Raw genomic sequence first — 19,173 nt, 5'->3', positions numbered from 1 at the left:
TTCAAGCCCATTCGTTGCCTGAAGGGAAAACCGTGGACATAGCAGGAGCAGGACTCAAGCTGCCATCTCCAGGAGGCAGCTACCAAATCGTGGTCCCCTTCGGTTGTAGAAGCTGGGTGCTGTGCCAGGGACCAGCTACGCAGCAGACGCAAAGGCAAGCCGAGGCTACAAAGCGTGTCTCTGTCTTTGCCCTTAGGCTCTGGCACACTCAAGTTAAAGGCATCTGTGACAAGTTAAGCATGATTTGGCTCTCCTATCCACTATGTAGCAGACTAAAACAAGCAAGTACTCAAGATCACACTCAGCACCTCTGTCATATCTGGGTACGCTAGGAATCAGCAACCAGTGGCACAGCAGAAATGTTTTCAAGCTTTTCTGTTTTGTTTAATATAAAAAAAAATGATAAGGGTAAAATCCTCATGAAAGCAAGTAACTGCATGGGATACTGTGGGTAGCAAGTAATTATCATCATTTTGTCACGTTATGTCATTGTGTTTGGAGAGCTGCACTGCTAGCACGGCTTTTGGACTACATATACCAAAATTCAAGATTTCTTTGATCATAAAGAATTTCACGAATGCCATGATTTTATTTATAAACCATTTCAAATAAACTTTACCAGTCAGTCAGACACAGCCAAAACCAGCACAGTAACTTCACAAGGAATGATGTCATATGATAACAAAACATCAGCACTTAAATCTTTCCCTTTCTTTTGCCTCCTGAACATTATGATTATACCAGGAACTTACAGTATCTTTATTTTTAACATCAACTCACTCTACAGCATGGTAGCTTTCTGTTATTTCGGCCTAAGGTTGCAAAATACAGTATAGTTGCGTATAGTTCTTCTGAGCGTTTCAAAGTTCTCACTGCCATAATTATTGCGCTGCAGGTGCAATACAGTGCCATGCAAAAAGAAATCTGGGCACTTACCAGCTATTGATCCAGCCAAGAGCAGATTTCCAGGGCTAACCCTCCCATCCTCATTTGCAAGTGAAGCTTTCAAATGAGCATAACAGGGGAAGTAAATGGCAGAGAAGGGGATGTCACGCAAAAAACACGCCTTAGCACCCTGTGTTGGAAAAGAGAACAAGTTTTGAGAATGAGCAAATTTAACATGATGAACTATGAACATCAGAGAACAGAGCAACATTGTATTTTTTTGTTTTGTTGCAAAGGGCTTATAGAAAAAGCCATTTCTCCTCTCAAAATTTTGAGATCTCCATGTATTTCACCCTGCTGAGGAATGTCTGTGTATCATTTCTTGGTTCAGTAATTTCTGTCATTGTATTTATCTTGTCTATTTGTTCTCCCTCACTCCCTACTACTGTAGTTATTTGCTGGTAATAGAGAAAATGTCATGCGTTGGAGTAAAGTCCAATAACATCTTTGCAGAATTTTAAATAGTTGACGTTGTAGCCATGCACCTGTAGTGGGAGTTTAGGATGTGTAGGTTGAGCCACAGGACAGGTCCATCCTCTCTCATTCCCACTTAAAATAAATACTTCAGGGAAAACAGTGCCCAGTCCATGCATCTATGCAGACATTGCAATTGATAATGCAACATATATCGAGGGAAAGAGGGAAAGAAAGAGAGTAGGGCCATAACACTAACTCTTTCGCAGAGCAGTAACAGGATGATTTACTTGTGATTTTTAAAGTACAAGTTATCTGGGATACACTTTGTTTCAAATAAGTTTCAGCTCTTACTGTTAAATTTGCCTTGCTACCAATTTGTGTAAGTGGTACAAACAGCCAACGAAGTTACCAGTAATACAGCTGGTTTTAAATCTAAGAGGGTGGCAAACAGGCAAGGAAAGTTTTGGGGTAGCGGCAAGCAATCAACTGTTTTCCAAGCAGAGGGAAAAGCAAAAAAAGCCACTAGAGGAGGTCAACCAAAATAAAATACCAAATAATATCCAGGCTCGAACAGCAAAAGGAACTTGCAGTCTGCCTTTCCTCAGTATGGAGATCCAGAGGACACCAGAGCCTGAACACACCAACACTGAGACCCGCAGGAAGGCACAAACGGGAGGTGGCTTTGGAAAATGGGTAAAATCTTTCAAGCTTGGGAAAGAAATGGTTCATGGATGAGCCTAAGCCTCTTCTTCTTGAAGCAAGGGAGGAGTCGTGGTGAAACTGCTTGAGGTTCATGCACGAGCCCTCCCGGGGTGCCCTTGTTACTGTACTTCTCTTGCGTACAGGTCTACCGGGGCATGGCTCAGTGCCAGACATTTCACAGGGGACATGCTAATATCCACAGAATTTAATTAAATCTAATGATATGCCTGGACATATCTGTAAGCTTAGCTTGTACTATAACAGCAGTTAAAATATAGTGCTTATCCACGTTGGATGCTGGTTATCAAGCAAAGATGCAAGAGCTGCAAGGTGTCAGAAAAACTGAAAAGTCGCCTTTAGCGAGGCAAGGCAGGGGCGGGCGAGCAGGATGTGTGATGGGAAAACCAGGTCCTGCGAGCCAGTTCACAGGAGATGCTAATAAGTGCAGTTTGTGGTCAGAGAATGCCTCTGAGAAAATAAAGATTCATCTAAAAACAGCCATTAGATCTTCTAGTCAGGCTTTCTGTGTGTCTCAGACTCAGTTACCGAGCACGGTGAGCACAACACACTCAGCTCCAACCCCAGCTGCTTTCCACCACACTTTCTCAGCTGATTTCTTGACGTTTTCAGACTGAGAACTGACCGCTTCCCCTGCCAGTCTGTTCGGAGGTTAATGACTCCTGCTGTTAAGACCCTTTACCTTGTTGCTCAGCCGGATTTGTCTGATTTATGCTGCCAGTCGCTAGTTCTCGTTATCCCTTTTTAGATGCACTAAGGAAAATGCCATAAAGGAACTCAAAGCCCTGCTGTTGCAGCCGCTTCGCTGTTCGCCCGCGCTGAATGGGGTTATCAGCCATGGAACAAAGCGATGCTGGGCTGGATTCTCCTCTGAAAATTATCTGCAAAGCCATACACTTTACCTTGAGGGCACAGAGAAGGTGAATCTTTTGAATTCACCAGAGACATAAGAATTCTGGCCTCACGTGCGCAACAGAAGCCCGTTTTACAGTTTACCTTTAATCTTCACATAAAAAGAAAAGACTAGGATTTTACCAAGTTCTGTATGAAAAAACAACTTTTTAACAATCAAATGTCTGCACTGTATTTGCCTCACAGAAAAATTATGAAACTCACTAATGAAACATTCACAGACCAACATAGTTTCTTCAAAGATTTATTTTTAGAGCATGCTTTTCCTCAGAGCAAATCTCCTCGCTGCCTTTGCCCTCAGGGCACATTACTTTTATTTTCTTTGCAATGTTGTCATTAAACACTGCACACATTTTTTCCTCCGCATTTTTTTCATACTCTGAAATATCTCGACATAGTTAAAATAACTTACGGAAATCAATAAACTCCAAATGCGAGCAATTCTTAACTCAACCCGAGCTGCTAATATTCCTCCCCCTTCATTAAAAGGCTCTTTTTCATGGGTCAGAAACAGCATATTGTTAATATCACTAATAATATACGTTCAGGTACGCAGAGAGGGAGGGATGTCCATCAACTTAGTTGGCTCAGTGTAAACAAAACCTGGATCAAAACTTGGATCCACTTTAATAATAACCCAGCTTGGCTCCGGTCCAGCACCACAACAGTCTAAAGTTTCCCCTCATCGTTCCGTTTAAAGTCTGGGAAAGCATGTTTAAAAGCAGGCCTCATTTAACTTCAAGTTAATCATCCGCAACCAGCCTAGGCCAATTAGGAAGGCTTAGGGAGATTGGCCACAGTATCTTGAAAAGCAAAAGAAACATTTATTTTACTTCTCGCACCTTTTTGATGTGGACAACGTGCTGAAAGCCAAAAGGAGTTTTAATCAATCCCCAGAAAGCTGTAAGGATCATCCACCCGAGTTTATTCTGGCAGCCGAGGTGCAGACCTGCCAGGCATGAAATTGTTGGGAGATCCTACACACCATGACATGCGCCTCCCTCACACAACAGCCAGTTGGCTCCCATCTTCAATCTCTTTAATAACCTTAAAGCTCTTAATCTCGGATAGTATCTCACTGAATAAACCAACGGAGGAAAAAAAAACCTGATTGTCAAAGATTCGGATAAATAAGCCCAAGTCAGTGCTGGGGCAGGTTCTTTAGCATGCTAATTCCTGCTTATACCAACTCTACCTGCAAATAAGGCTCTAAACAAACTATTTCTACTACAAGGGGAGGGTAATTATACTGACAAAGGCACCTCTGTGTCGGGTTGGGCAGAAGGAGCCGGCAGGTCTGGGAGACGCAGGCTTAACCTAGTCTCCTGCAGTGAATGCACATTGTCTAGTGCAGGGGGAAAAATGCCAGACTGGGGGGACCTAGCAGCATTCAAGACAACAGTGGTGCACCTTGTCTGAGAGGGTTATTTAATGCTTCTGGCACCTGTACTTACAGCCACCCCCTCTTTTTCTCCTTTACAGGTTTAGAATTTATTTGGCATGTATAATTGTTATTTTGATCCTATAGCTACAAACAATAGGCAGCATGTCATTTCTTGATCATTTTGCATTCTTCTTGGGTTTTACTACAGACTTAACCCTTTGGAATCGGAGCCCTAACAGCACCTAACAGGTTTTGTAAGTCAGTCAAATATTACTGGCATTTGCTTTCAAGGGCTGTAATTTTTTCTACTGTAAAATGACATTGCCTTAAAAGCTGCTATAGGTTTTTATTCACATATATTTATACCAACCAAAATATGAAACTGATTTAGCACATCAAGTTAGAGGAATAAAACACTGATTTCAAATGCTGTGCCAGCAATTCAGATTCAGTTTGCAGACAAAAATTATAGCACTTCTTAGTTGGAAGGGCTTTTTTTTTGTTATTTTCAAAGAAAATTTCTGAAGAGCAGGTACTCACATATGAGAACACAGTCACAAATAGGCATGGTGGATGCAAATTAATGTAACTCAAAACTTTTACTACTCTGTTTCGTATGTTTATCATCCTGCTGTAAACCCACCTCTTCAAGAGGTCAAACACCTCAGCTATTATCAACGCAACCAGGTGGGAGCTTGGTACACATCCTATCACCTGAGATTACACTTTCCAGGTCAACACACCAGAAGCCCGTTTATGAAGTTGTCAAAAAAAAAAAGAAGAGACTTTTGGAAACTTTTCTGACTAGTTTTGGAAATAAAAACCATGTTGGCGATATCAGCCAAAGCACAAATCTGAGCTAAATACTTTCTAGTAATTGTAATCATAAACATTACCACAACCAACATATCCTTTCCTTGAAGAATCATCTACTACCGTATTATTTACCACCTTCTTGGGATCACAGAATAACTTTGTTGTGCAAAATTATGCAGTGGCACTGTCTGTTATGCTGTAAAGCACTATTCAGAGTGATTACTTATAAAAAGAGTGATATTTTATTAAACATTTTATGGCAGATATGATATGGATATGAGTTTCTATGATGTACAAAATAAGTAGGTGTACTTACAATGTGTATTTACATGAGCACTTTAAAGATGTCTTTCGAAACGAATAGAATATAAATTCAACTGACTTTAACGGGACTTTATGCATATTACTGTGTAAGACAGGCAGAAGACAGAAAATATATTAGCTAATCTTGTACGATTACTTCAATATTCAACTGTGACCAGAAATTAAATAAAATCTATTAAAAATATTGAAAACCAGAAATGTATCCTTGCCTATTTCTGCCAACACAAATGACACTTTGTGTTAGGTTAAATGATATTTTCCCTGACTGGGATATGTTGTCTCTGTATTTTTAAGAATAGCTGTCATCTACAGAACATCTGTAGCTAAAGAAGAATTTACTAGTTGTAAGCTTCCATGCCCTAGTGCTTTCACAGCAACAATTACTGGCAGAAAGAAGACAAATAGAGGAAACAAATTCCTTCTGCAAAAGTGCTGTTATGTGCCTCCCCAAAGGAGCAGCTGGGTTTTGAGAAGTACAATGTTTTAAAATACTTATTTACACAAGTAGTTCAGAATTTTAGACAAAGGCAGAAAAAAATATTTGCTTTCTAGCTTTAAAGAACTACAGGGGTTCAACCCAGCAGTTAGCCTAACGAGCTGTATGTGTCAAATCTTTTTATTGCTGGAATTAACATGCATTTTATTTCTAAGCTGCATATCATTACAGAATTGCTAGTATCTGAACACCCAGTGAAGGCACAGTGAGTCTGGGAGGAAGCTTTGACTTTAAATTGTTGTACTTATTATGATGGACAATTAGTTGAAGTGAAAAAATCTCTCTTTTTCCAGACCTTCTTTGGTGGGGAAGGAAGAGGAGAAGAGATCTAAATTATCTGACCTGGACCTTTATGCACCGTGATAGCAATTTTCCCCCAAATAAAAACTTTTAGAGTTATAAAGGTACACCAAGATAATACTGATCTTCAAGGACAGTCTCCTCAAAGCACCAGAATGGTCCATTCCACTGTGCAGAAGGTTGAGCAACCATGTCAGGGAACTCATGATTGAGCTCAAATGCAGAAAGTAAAAAGGAAGCAGAGGTGCGTATGGGCTACCCAGGAGAAATACAGAACCACTGTTTAGGCATGCAGTAATTGAATCAGAAAAGCCAAGGGTCAGCTGGAGTTGGATCTAGGAAGAGATGTAAAGGAGGAGTAAAAAGGGCTTCTGTAAGCACATCAGCAGCAAAAGGACAACTAAACAAATTGTGAGGTTGTTGCTCAATGGGGGTGGGAAACCTAGTGACAAAGTACATGGAAAAGGCAGAGAAATTACTTTTGCCTTGCTTTTTACCAGTAAAATCTGCCCTCAGGCCTCTCAGCTCCACGAGCTTACCAGAAAAGTCTGCAGGAGCACAGTATTACCTACAGACAGAGCACTTAAGGCATCTGCACATACACAATCTGTGAGACCAGAAGAGACACCTCCAATGGTGCCCAGATAGCTGGCTGATGTCATTGTGAGGCTGTTATTACCTTCAAAAGGTCAAGTCAGTCAAGGGGGTTCTGATGACTGGAAAAAGACAAACATCACACCCGTCTTGAAGAAGAGCAAGAAGGAAGATCTGGGAAACTACAAGCTGTTTGGGCACACCTCTGTCCCTGGGAGGTTTATGGAGCAAATGCTCCTGGAAGCCATTTCCAAGCATATGAAGGGCAGCAGAGAGACTGGGAACCACCAACATGGATTTACCAAATCATGGCTGACCAACCTGCTTGCCAGACCTGTGGATGATTGTACCATGTGTACAGCAACAGATGTTGTACACCTTGACTATGAGCAAGGCTTTTGAGATGGTCTGCCATAGTATCTTCATAGCTAAATTGGTGGAACATGAGCTGCACTCTCAGCAGATTAGTGGATGATACTGAATCGGGGAAGTAGCTAGTGTGCTATAAGGCAAGGCTACTATTCAGAGAGACCTTCAAAGGGTGGAGAAATAGGCTGACAAGAACATCATGAAGTTCAAATCAGCAAATGTGAAGTCCTGCATCTGGACTGGAATAGCCCTATGGAGCAGTACAGGCTGAGGCTGAGTGGCCAGAAAGCAGCTTTGGAGAAAAAGTCTGGAGGGTACTGGTGGCCAAGTTGAGTATGGGTCAGCAATGCCTGTTTGCAGTGAAGACAGCCAGCCACACCCTGGGCTGTAGTAGCAAGGGTGGAAGGGAAGTGATTATTCCCCTCCATTCAGCACTGGTGAGACCACATCTGGAGTCCTGTATCCAGTTTTGGTCTCTCCAGTACAAGAAAGATGTTGCCACACTGGAGTGAGTCCACTGCAGGGCCACCAAGCCAGCTGGGTAGCTCATGGTATATGAGGAAAGGGTGAGGGAACTCAGCGTGCTCAACTCTGAGAAGAGCAGGCTAGGGGGAAACCTTATTGCTCTCTTCAACTACTTAAAGGGAGGGTGCAGGGAAGACAACTCTTCTTGGAGGCGCACAGTGGGAGGATTAGAGGCAATGGACAGAAGCTGGAACATGGCCAATTCCAATTAGGCATTAGAAAAAGGGTGAGGTTTTTTTGGGTTGGTTTGTTTGTTTTAAACCATGAAGGTGGTCAAATACTGGGTCTGGCTGCCGAGATGACCTCCAGACTGGCTTTCAACACAAATTATTCTAACGTCAGGTCTGCAAGTAGAGTGGAGCACAGAGCAGAGATCTCGGCAGAGTACTACCGTGAATTGTTTTGTGTCACTAGCACAGTAGAGCACCACGTTAACATGCCAATGAATGACCCAAAAGAATATTAATCTCACTAATACAGAGGGGCATCAAAACTATGCAACCCAGCTTCTTGGTGATCCTCAAATGGCTATTCATTTGGACTAGAATGCTGGGATAATTACGATCATAATCAATACAAGATTCACTCAGCTGGATGCAAAAAGGGTTTACATAGCATTTCCTTTGTTAATTTGTTGACATGAGACAAGATTTATTTGTCTGTGCCTTGGTTTTCTCTGTTAATGCAAGACAGGAACACTGAAATTACCTATATCAGGGGTGTGTGGGCATTTTATTTTAAAATCCACAGAAAGTGCTTCATATCTAGAAATTAATACAAAATATAAGAATTCAAACAATAAGCAGTAGATCTTGTAAAGACATGCAGGAATTTGCCTCATGAAGCTAAGACTGACATATGTAATTCTTCGTATCTTCTGGCCGCAGTTATAATTAATGAAAGTACATTCTTCCTCGCTGACTACTATATGGGACTCTTACAGATTTTCACCCGAATTTCAGCATAAAAGATTCAGAGGAACTGAGCAGAACATGCCTGATTGATCTATGGTGGCAAGAACAGCTTTCAAGATAATTTATTTCTGAACTGGGAAAAGAGAATTTTCACTGCAGTCCTTGCAATGTGGCAAACGAAACAGCACCAAAGCGGAGTGAGAGAAACAGAAAAGCCAGTGTGCAGCAGACTGGATGACCAGTCCTGATTTAAGAGGTTTGTAACCTATCAACACAGAAGTAAACTCACACTGACGAGCAATGGAAACACTTCAGCTCTACTATGAGCTTGCAGACTGACTGGTAATGTTCTCATTCATCACAAAAAAACAACTGCTTAAAAATATCCGTGCTCCTATTTTGAAAAATTATCATTATGGTAATATTAGTTTACATCACGTCTTCTGGGCTCCATCTTCCTGTTAAGTATGCGATATCCCTCCATTTATTCCATGTCTATAACAAGCCTATCTTTTCCACTGCTGGCAGTACAGACAAATCATTGATCTTTGCTCTCCGTGGATTTCACCAGCCAACCGTTAGGTTGAGGGAATCCCTTTGCTTCCCATCTCAAAGCAAGACCTTTAAGGAAATTCTGTAAGCAACAGAGGATCCTGTCCCTCTGTACAGCTTCTTGTACTATCCCGCCCTACCTGGCCTCATCTAGACAGTGGCCATCTTCACCTTTTCCAGGGACACAGCACTACAGGCACTTGATATCCATTAATCCAGACATCAGAAGTGAATTATTTGGGTAGTCAGTGGTGGAAACTGCTGTAGAAAACTGCAGTCAACCCTTCTTAGAGCAGTTTTATATGAATTTCTAACAAGTCAAGTGGAAAAGGAGGAACATTATGGTCTTGAACGAAAACTGAGAGAGTAGTTAATTTTTGTTGGTTTTGCTTTCTTTTGGCCAAAAAAATTTTGTTATCGACTATGAAATGAAATATTACATGTAAACTTTGGATTGTTAAACAATTTTTTTAAAGAAAACTTGGGGGGGGAGAAAGACATCCATTTATTTCAAATGAAAATTCCTGAAATGAAAAGTCTAGAATTTTGCTTTCAACACTTGCAAAAGAAACTGAATCAGTTGGTTGTAAATCATGGCTAAGATAGACCAGTGTTTAAATAGCTGGAAGATTTACATGAAGACCCATTAAGCCTATAAACAAACTCCAAGATTCACAAATAAAACTGTTTTATAAAACAAGTATCTATTCTTGTTCTTCTGCAGCAGTATGTATGGAGTCTTACTTAGATCTACTAAAATAAGGACATTCAGGGCTTGAGATACAAGCCTTGTGTCTTGACACACAAAAGACAAAGCTAAAACAAAGACTTAAGATGCAAATGAAAGAGTTGTTCATGTTAGAGTGAACAGCATGAAAAGTACTGAGATAGACACAAAATCCTCATTCCTGTTTTATAGTTCTAAAGCTAATTTGACTCATTAAAGAGTACAAGCATCCCAAATGTACCAAGATATTTCAGTTCTCATTAGTAGAACATTTATTATTATTTGATGTTCATTTGGTCATTGTACTCACTCAATTAATTTACTAGAAGCACCACCAGAGAAGGTAGCACCTACCAAATCTAGTCTTGTCTGAAATTCATTTTAGACCATTGATGTCTCTGGGTAGCATTCACTGAGGCTGGTGACTTTGATGCAATGAGTTATTAATCCCTGCCTGGCCTCACCAGCGCTGCCAGGTTCAGCACAAGCATTCAGGAGAGGACTGCTTTTGCCTCTAACACTGCTGTTCCACAAGCACCTCAAGGCAGTATAAAACTCCTCTGATACAGACTGATGGGTTCCCAATACCATGAAGCCATTCCTCCCTTCGCCTGGATACAGCCATCCTGAGGAGCTACAGAGTGAGCTGGTTCTGGGTTCAAAATAAACCAAGCCATAAGGAGGAGGAGGCTTTAGTTTTAATGAGTTTCTTGTTCCAGATCATTATGTGGCTGCACCAACACTCTCGCTGGCATACGGGAGAGAGGGCAGATAGGATTGCCTTTTTTTTTTTGCTACAGTGCCAAAGTATTTGGTGGACAACAGCAGAAACCTGCCCAATGACACAGCTAGCCATGACTAAGGGTGCACTTGGACACAAGCCTTCTGACGCAGCCCGTGCTCTGTTGGGTGGATGACTGTGACTGCCAGGTTAAATTCTCTAGTTTTGTCACATCAGTCAAGTTTTTGTAGGCAATGAATCCAAATTGAACATACAAAAGGACGTGAACACAAGGAGCAGGGTGGAGAGACAGAAACAGAGACAACAGAAGAGTTAAACCAAAACAAAACCCTTCTGTGGCTTTTTTGTGGAGGTAAGTGGACTTAATGAATGAACCAGTGAAACTGTGTGGCTTGTGATTAAATAACTGCCTGTTTCAATGCAACATAGTGCTGTAACCAGCTCCTGTTCCTGTGTATTCCTTACAAATATTCACCAACTATCTACTCTAGAAACAGAAATAATTCATAATACGACCCAAAACATTAATGCCATTTAAAAATGGAAAAATGTAGAAAATTCTGCTCAGCCACGGAGAGCAGGTATTAAAAAAACAATGTAAAAAATGCTAACTTCAGTAAACTAGTTCATCACTCTTTCTCGTTTTAGGTTTTATTTTTACTAGTCCAAGTAAAAGTCAGTAGCTGCCCTCCATTCCTGCACAGCCTCAGGGATGCAGACTGTTTACCATATCCATGTTTTCAGTTGTAAATGTTGACCTGATCAACACCATAGTGCCGTTTACTAGGAGCTTACACAATAGCATTAGCTTCAGTAAAACACCTAAAAAATTAGCAAGTCAATTTAAAGGGAAAAACAACTCCCTATTGAGACCTGCAACTTCTCTCCAGGCCAAAACATACATACATCTACTCACGGGCAGGCTTCCTCTTTGTAATGTTAACAGAACAATTTAAAAGGATTGGATGCTTAAAAACAGAGATGGAATTTAAATATTGTGGAGGAGGGGGATGGGGCTCATTTGGTGTTTTTTGAAGCATCTTCAATTTACAGTTGCACTGCTGTAAATAAGAAACAGAGGAACACTGCCTGCTGCACTGGAAATACTGGGACAAACTGGTAGTGTGAAAACTTTCTCCCGAGAAGTAGGCTGCAGAATCTGAAGAAACACCACACAGTGCTCTGAAGTATATGGCATTCATTACAGTTTTTGTTTCAATACTGTGTGTAATGGCGATCTCAAACTACTCCAAGACCTTTCATACTCTCCCATATCTAGCCTCCTTGATCTGAAAGTAGAAGGCAGTAAGTTAATCCTTTAACTTATTTGCAGCATACATCCTATTAGATTCAACAGAAGATGTTTCTAATCCTGCTGCAGTCTAACATTAAACCTAACTTTATTTCTACATATTCACGTATCTATGTGAGGACAGTAATATAGAAAGCAGGATTGTAGAGTTTGTAGCCTACACTCATAAAAGCAGCTTTTCCTGACATTATTTGTGGCAATGTTCTAAAGTAGCAAGGGGAAGCTTGCTTTAGGAGTTTATTTTTATGCTGGGCTCCCACTGTCTGTATTTCTTCACTATTATTGTGCTGCAATTAATTCCCATCACCAAATTAACAATGACATCTGGGAAAGTTGCTGAATCAAACACAGAAGAGCAAAAGCACAGCTCCAAAACTGTAAGCTCTAGATCATGAAGCAGATGAAAATAAGTTTATTTTTACACCAGGCAGAACATCAGGAATCACAAACTAATTCTCAATGAATAGTTACACCTGCTGAAGTGAGAAAAGAAATCTTAGTAAGATCCACAAGAACCACATGCTCAAAAACACGAGACAGTTTCTTCCCATAGTTAGAAATGAAAAATGAAGATACAGTATCACATAATAAGGAAGAATTTTTTTAAAAGTACAATTATGTCCACCTATGAAAGTCTGTGAGAACAATGAAATGATCTTTTGATTTGAAATATTCATTATTGGCTTTTAATTAATGTATATATAAAAAAATCCATACCTTGTAGAGACCAAAGAAGCCTAAGTCCCGTAATACAGTGAGGGCACTAACTCGTGGACCAGTAGTAATTTCTCCAGCCACTTGTAATCGAATCTTGACAATTTCCAGTGGATTGGTAAAGATCACTTGAGAACCTCCAGCCTGAAATTAAAAGTAGAAGGCAATACATTAACCCGCTATATTATTTGCGGCGTACATCCTGTTACATTCAAGAGAAGACATTTTTAATCCTGCTGCAGTCGGTTAAGCTATTAGCAGACAAGAGTTTTAGTATTAGTTAATAAACTGCAGCTCACAAGGTAAGAAACCTACCCCCCCACGAGATGAGTGGTCAGGAAAAACGGAGAGGAAGCAGGTCAGCCACTGCAGGACACTGCAGTACATTAGACAGACGCTAGCTCAATTCTTGCTGCAAGTATACATTCACCAACACCAAGTTATGCAATACTGACAAGCCAAGAACACTGTAAAGCAAGTAATGAAGTGAAAGGAAGAATTAGTAACTAAGTAAAGAAACTGAGATGTGCATGCCAGTACATAGAAAGTGAAAACATATTATTGAAGAGTAAAAGTCTGGCAGAAGCTTTTTCAATTTGGCATGAGTTCATAAAACAAAGAACACAGATTCCAAAGACCACAACTGCAGATATATTATGCTTTTTTTAAAACCCCACTGAACTACTAGTTTCAGTGCTATTAAATGCTGTTTGATTCAAGAGTCTGAGCTCCACATCAGTATTTGTGCACCAGATAAAAAAGGTGGTCTACAAAATAAAGGATTCTATTAATCAGGAACCACTAAATGTTTTTAATGTGTCAGTCTCCATTTGTTGGGAAGACATCACTCAACTGGTTTTGAAAGTTAGATTTAAAACACAACGGTGGCAAGCTGTTCTAGTTTCAGCTGGGATAGAGTTAATTTTCTTCCTAGTAGCTGGATAGTGTTGTATTTTGGATTTAGTATGAGAACAATGTTGGTAACACACTGATGTTTTTAGTTGTTGCTAAGTAGTGTTTATACTAAGTCAAGGATTTTTCAGTTTCCCATGCTCTGCCAGCAAGCAGGTGCACAAGAAGCTGGGAGGGAGCACGGCCAGGACAGCTGACCCAAACTAGCCAAAGGGGTATTCCATACCATAGAACGTCATGCTCAGGATATAAACTGGGGGGGGGGGGGGGGGGGGGGGGGGGGGGGGGGGAATTGGCCAGGAGGGGCGGATCGCTGCTCAGGGACTGGCTGGGCATCGGTCACTGGGTGGTGAGCAATTGCATTGTGCATCACTTGTCCTTCTTGGGTTGTATTTCACTCTCTTTTTATTATCTTCATTTTCATTATTATTATTATAATATTTTATTTTTTATTTCAATTATTAAACTGTTCTTATCTCAACCCATGAGTTCTACTTGTTTTCGATTCTCCTCCCCATCCCACTGCGGGGAGGAGGAGTGAGTGAGCAGCTGCGTGGTGCTAGTTGCTAGCTGGGGTTAAACCTCGACACAAGCATTTCAGACTCCCCACTAGTTCTCGTAAAGTTCATCTCATTCACAATATGTAATGTAGGGCATAACCTTTCTGCTACATTGACAGATCCCAAGTTAAAAATTTGAAACAAGAAAAAAAAGGTAACATGAAGGTTACCTAAGTGTATTCAAAAAATACTCATTCAAACTCCATCTGGCCCAAATTCAACAGAGTGTCATTCTAACGTCTGTTAATTTCTTAATTATGTGGCCCAACAGCTATGTTGTTCTCTAGATTCTGAAATCACACTATGCAAAGGGCAATCCTCACCCTCCCCACAACAAAACAATTATTTTTTTCTAGAAGATAATGACTAAAATGAAATAAGCTGCATTTAAAAGCACTTGCATCTAGCCATGTCTAGTATGTAAACACTATGTGCACATCTTTTTTAAATTATCCAAATGTTAAAAGAATTAATCATAGCTCAGATTATCATTCAAAATAAAAAATATGCACAGTAATATGGTTTAAATAATGTGCTGAAGAAATGGCAAATCGCACGAACAACTATTCTTGTCTACCACTTAGACTGAGCATACACAGTGTGGTTACAAATTAAAGTCTTTACATAACCCCCAAAATATCCCAAATGTTTCCTATTTTGACCAGAAAAAGCATGCTCTTGTGTAACTCAACTGGTTTTGACTTTCAAATTGGCATAATTTAATTTAACTGCTTTTACCAAACCAGAATCCTGGTACATATAAAACTGCTATTCTTATTGCCATCAGAAATTAGACTGATAAATTATTTGGCACATATGCTGACTTCAGTTTTGCACTTAAACTGAAACTTATTAAGTAGTAAGCATTCAAAATAAAAAAAATTTTTCTTTTACTTGTTTACTCATCTTGCAAAGTCTCAAAATAATAAAAAAAAAATCCTGGAAAGGTCCCTATGGTGAATTACAAATTCCTATATAATAAACATTTTGGTCTATGTATTACAAATATTAAGCGTTCCCATATGCCATCACACATATTTTCTTCTTAAAAGGATAAAATCCCCATTGCAGGTGATAATGTTCATTTGCAAGTTTGCTATACCACAGCCCTCCTCTAAAACACACTACTTAAAAACTCATACCAACTGATCTATGTTAGCACAAATAAACTACTTTCCCTCAGTATGATATTCTTGCAGTTCATTGTGCCATGACTCCATGGGAAGTGTTCCTTTAATTTTCACTACAGGAAAACGCTATTAAAATTTAAAAGATGACAACAAAATTAAGTTTAATTTATTATTATTATTAATACACCAAAACACTGAGCAATTTAAAAATCTATAAAAATGTTTATAAGTAAATGCCATATGTAAAGAAAGGAAATAGCAACATATCTCTGATTTTAAAGGAGAATAAAGGCAAATAATTTCTGAATTCAAACAAACAGGAAATACTTCAGGTGCTAGCACATATAAATGTTTACATTTGCATGTCCAACCTGGCTGCGTCAGCACTTGCAGCATTATACGTTTATGGCTCTGGGCAAATCACACAAGACTTCCTCTGCTTCAGCTTGCTATTAGAAAAATGGGGATGCTATTATTTACCCACCTCATACAATCAAGCTCACTGCATTCAAATTTTTAAAACACTGAGACCTGCATACACCAGGCATTACTAAAAAGACTACCAGTTTTGCTGCCCACAAAGCAGGTCTGAAGAAAGACATTGGAAATTTCCAGTGAAGTCTTTCCACAAAACTGCCCAGGTACTAGCCCAGAACTCCCTGAACAACCTTTGTTATCCTCTGAATTTGATCAAAGATATACTCCAAAAATCAAATGGTGAATAACTGAAAGCGATGAGCCAGACAATACCTGACAGAGGGTCTCGGTAGGAGGGTTTCTACCACCTGCCTGCTTTGTGATGGAGAGGAAGGCTGGTTTATCAGCCCGTTCCCGGTAACAAGTACAGTCGCCTGGTGGGGAGCTTTTATCACTCTGTTATTTAACCATCTATGCTGGTAACTGCAGCTCCTTACTCTCAAAATGGGGGGGAGCAAACTGGAGATGGCTACTATACTCTCTAATGAAATGATTTCTTGCTTGTCTAGTACTGGTAACTCCTATTGTGTTATTCATCATCATAGTATGCAAGTGTCTCATAAATATTAATGGTATTTCCTCCCAGTGCTCTTGTGAGGAAAGTACAATGACCCTAGTTTTACAAGAAGGGGATTTGAGGTAAAGAGGTTAATTGTATGCCCAGTGTGTGCATCCCCCTAGCTCAAACACACACAACTTGAAAGAGTCTCCAGATATCCTGATCTCCAAATCAGTAGCTTGAATCACAATAGCATGGCTTCTGTCTTCTTTCTAGGTTTTTGCATAGTGAATGCAATGAGAGAAATCTCATCAATCTATTTTTTTCCCAGTCTCTTCTAGGTGCTGGTATAAACTGTTATGGAAAAAACAGACAAAACATCATCAGCACATTGTATCACCCTGCTCATTCATTCTGTTTGGCCAAAAGTTGAAGAACATTGCCTTCTTGTTTGCTAACTTTTGCAGCTGAAAGTGTATCTCATTTTAAAATTTCGAAATATGCTCCCAAAGGTCAGAATTTGAAAACTATTTTTTTTAGCCAGAATAAACACAGTTTAAGCTCAGGTTGCTCAAGCTTAATGATTTCTCCACTAAGTGTCAAAAAATCAACTTCATCAACTGTTTAATATAGTAACATCGATTTTTCTATACTGAAGTTACAAACTTGAACACTCTCAACTCTGAATTCCTTATCACCTCTTCCAATCACTTTTTAAAGAAACAAATGATCTGACTGTAAAAGCAAATCTATTACTTTTCAGTTATTATCATGTGATTAAAATAAAAACTGCAATTTTGAGTTATTTATAGGAGTAGATAGCTAGAGATACTGCATAGATTAACTGCAAGGGCCCACAAAGGGCCCATATTATTCTGAAAGAATTTAACATTTGACCTAATCACAAGCACTTACGGTCTTGTTTGATGTAAAGCAAGAAAATAAAACGGAAATACCTCTGTCATCCAAGAACTCCTCATACACACTTAGAAATCTGCATGCCTATAAAATGTTCAGTGTGCTTCAACACACGGACAGCTAGCTATGCATCCACACACGTGAATTTTTAAAAACAAGGGTTTTTTCCATTTTTGCAGTTCTTCAACTCTGCACTTGGTATGATATCACCCAACACCTCTCGATGGCAGTATAGTCTTGTACAGTAATACAGTACTGTCTATCACATGCCTCCTTCTACTTTCCTACTTGAGTGAACAGAAGGGAGAAGTAGAAATAATTGAGGGTTTGTTTTTTGTCCGTGGGGAAATAAAACCCACTCTGTAGTGAAAAAAAAATTAGTTTAATAACAATTGCTTAACAACACTCCAGTTTAAGAAGTCAGAATGTTTTCTACTTCTTCACATGTTCATATCACCTTGTAATAAACTTTACTGGAAAATAAACAGATTTTCACCCCCCTCATTACACCAAGACAAGAAATTCCTGCTCTTTTTAATGTAACTGCATTGTGTGCCCTTATGAGATTAGGTAAGAAATGAGCACACCAGACCCAACTCTCCTAGGGCTTTCACATCTCCATTTGAAAGCTTCAGTGTAGGTTCTGAAGAGAATACAGCTTGCAGTTCAGGAAGAAAATTCTGTGTTTTTCGTCCCAGAAGAAAGTACTAGATTCTTTTCCTTTCATCGCTACTGACCATCAGCTGTTCTTATGCCTCTAATTAACCTTATTACCTACTTCAAATCATAGCCTTTTTCCTGTTCTCAGCTAAGAGCATTTAGGGTCAGCCTAGATCTTTCTTCTGCATCCCATCCAACTTGTCACATATCACCTTTTAAGGTTTCATGGATGAAGAAAGGATTACTACTGCTGTTAGAGTGTTAATATTTCCCAACAATATCACCCAGGGATAGCAATTACAGCAATTAATGGCAACCATTAAAATACATAAGCAACATATTATATAATTATCCAAAATCAACCTCTGCAAAAGAAATGGTCTACAATGTCTTGGTTACTCGTTCAATTTACAAAAAGACAAGCAGGTGCAAGTTCCAAAATTTTTAGTCAACTGTTTATCACATTCAGTCATACTGAATATCGTACACTGTCCCAGGCCCTTTCTCCTTGCCAGTTGCCAGATGCAGCTTGTTTTCCTGTGCATTTGCTAGCATCCATTAATCCTAATTAAAATCAAGGTTCCTGAAGTGCTGAGCATTGTACAGACACAAAATAAAGATTGTTCCCTGTCATAAAAAAAAAATCTAAATTAAACATGCACTCAAGGGATGCAAGAATGGAAGAATTACCATCCTTATTGTATAATAAAGGGCAACTAAGGCATAGAACTATTCAATGATTTACCACAAAATCACATACTAACTCTACAACAGAACAAGGCTTAGAAGCCAGATTTACGGAGTGCCACTGCAGTGCTTCAAACTACCTCTAAAAGTCTTGGTGGTTGTATGGCAAAAGATCCCAAGAGCATCAGATGAATTATGTTGAGCTTCTGCAGAGGTGATTTCACTACGGACTTGCCTGTTACCAGAAGAGCTCCCGAGTAACAGACATCTGTCCAAAGTGACTGTTTTTCTTATAGATTTCAAAGGTGACAACCTTAATTACGTGGTGCTGTACGTCAAGGGCAAAGCATACTGGGTTCTCAAAAGCCTGGTTCTATGCTACCTTTTTTCCTGATAAAGCCAGGCTTCAAAAATCCAGACAAGCCACCTCATGCTATTTTGTGTCCTCTCGTCTGTGGTCCTATCTATACAGGATTCTGATAATGCTCTTTAGCAATGGGAATTCATACAGTAAATACCTTTTCTTCAGATCATAAGGAGATCTCCTGAGCCTTCAGTCATCTGCTT

At 39.6% G+C, this 19,173-nt stretch overlaps 1 protein-coding gene across 2 annotated transcripts in view; it reads right to left on the bottom strand.

Annotated features, from left to right (window-relative positions):
- SLC25A13 (solute carrier family 25 member 13) overlaps positions 1 to 19,173 on the bottom strand; it is a 103,665-nt gene that overhangs the window by 5,222 nt on the left and 79,270 nt on the right. For both annotated transcript variants that reach the window (XM_050890820.1, XM_050890818.1), the window contains 2 exons: positions 12,767 to 12,907; positions 937 to 1,075 (listed from right to left, as the gene is read on the bottom strand). In XM_050890820.1, coding sequence (XP_050746777.1) covers positions 937 to 1,075; positions 12,767 to 12,907 — 280 coding nt within the window. The remainder of the gene's footprint in view (positions 1 to 936; positions 1,076 to 12,766; positions 12,908 to 19,173) is intronic.

Source organism: Gymnogyps californianus, chromosome 2 (assembly GCF_018139145.2).
Source record: "Gymnogyps californianus isolate 813 chromosome 2, ASM1813914v2, whole genome shotgun sequence".
NCBI classification, from domain to species: Eukaryota; Metazoa; Chordata; class Aves; order Accipitriformes; family Cathartidae; genus Gymnogyps; species Gymnogyps californianus.
Note: the sequence above shows the minus strand (reverse complement) of the source record. Positions and strands in the feature narration are given on the sequence as shown.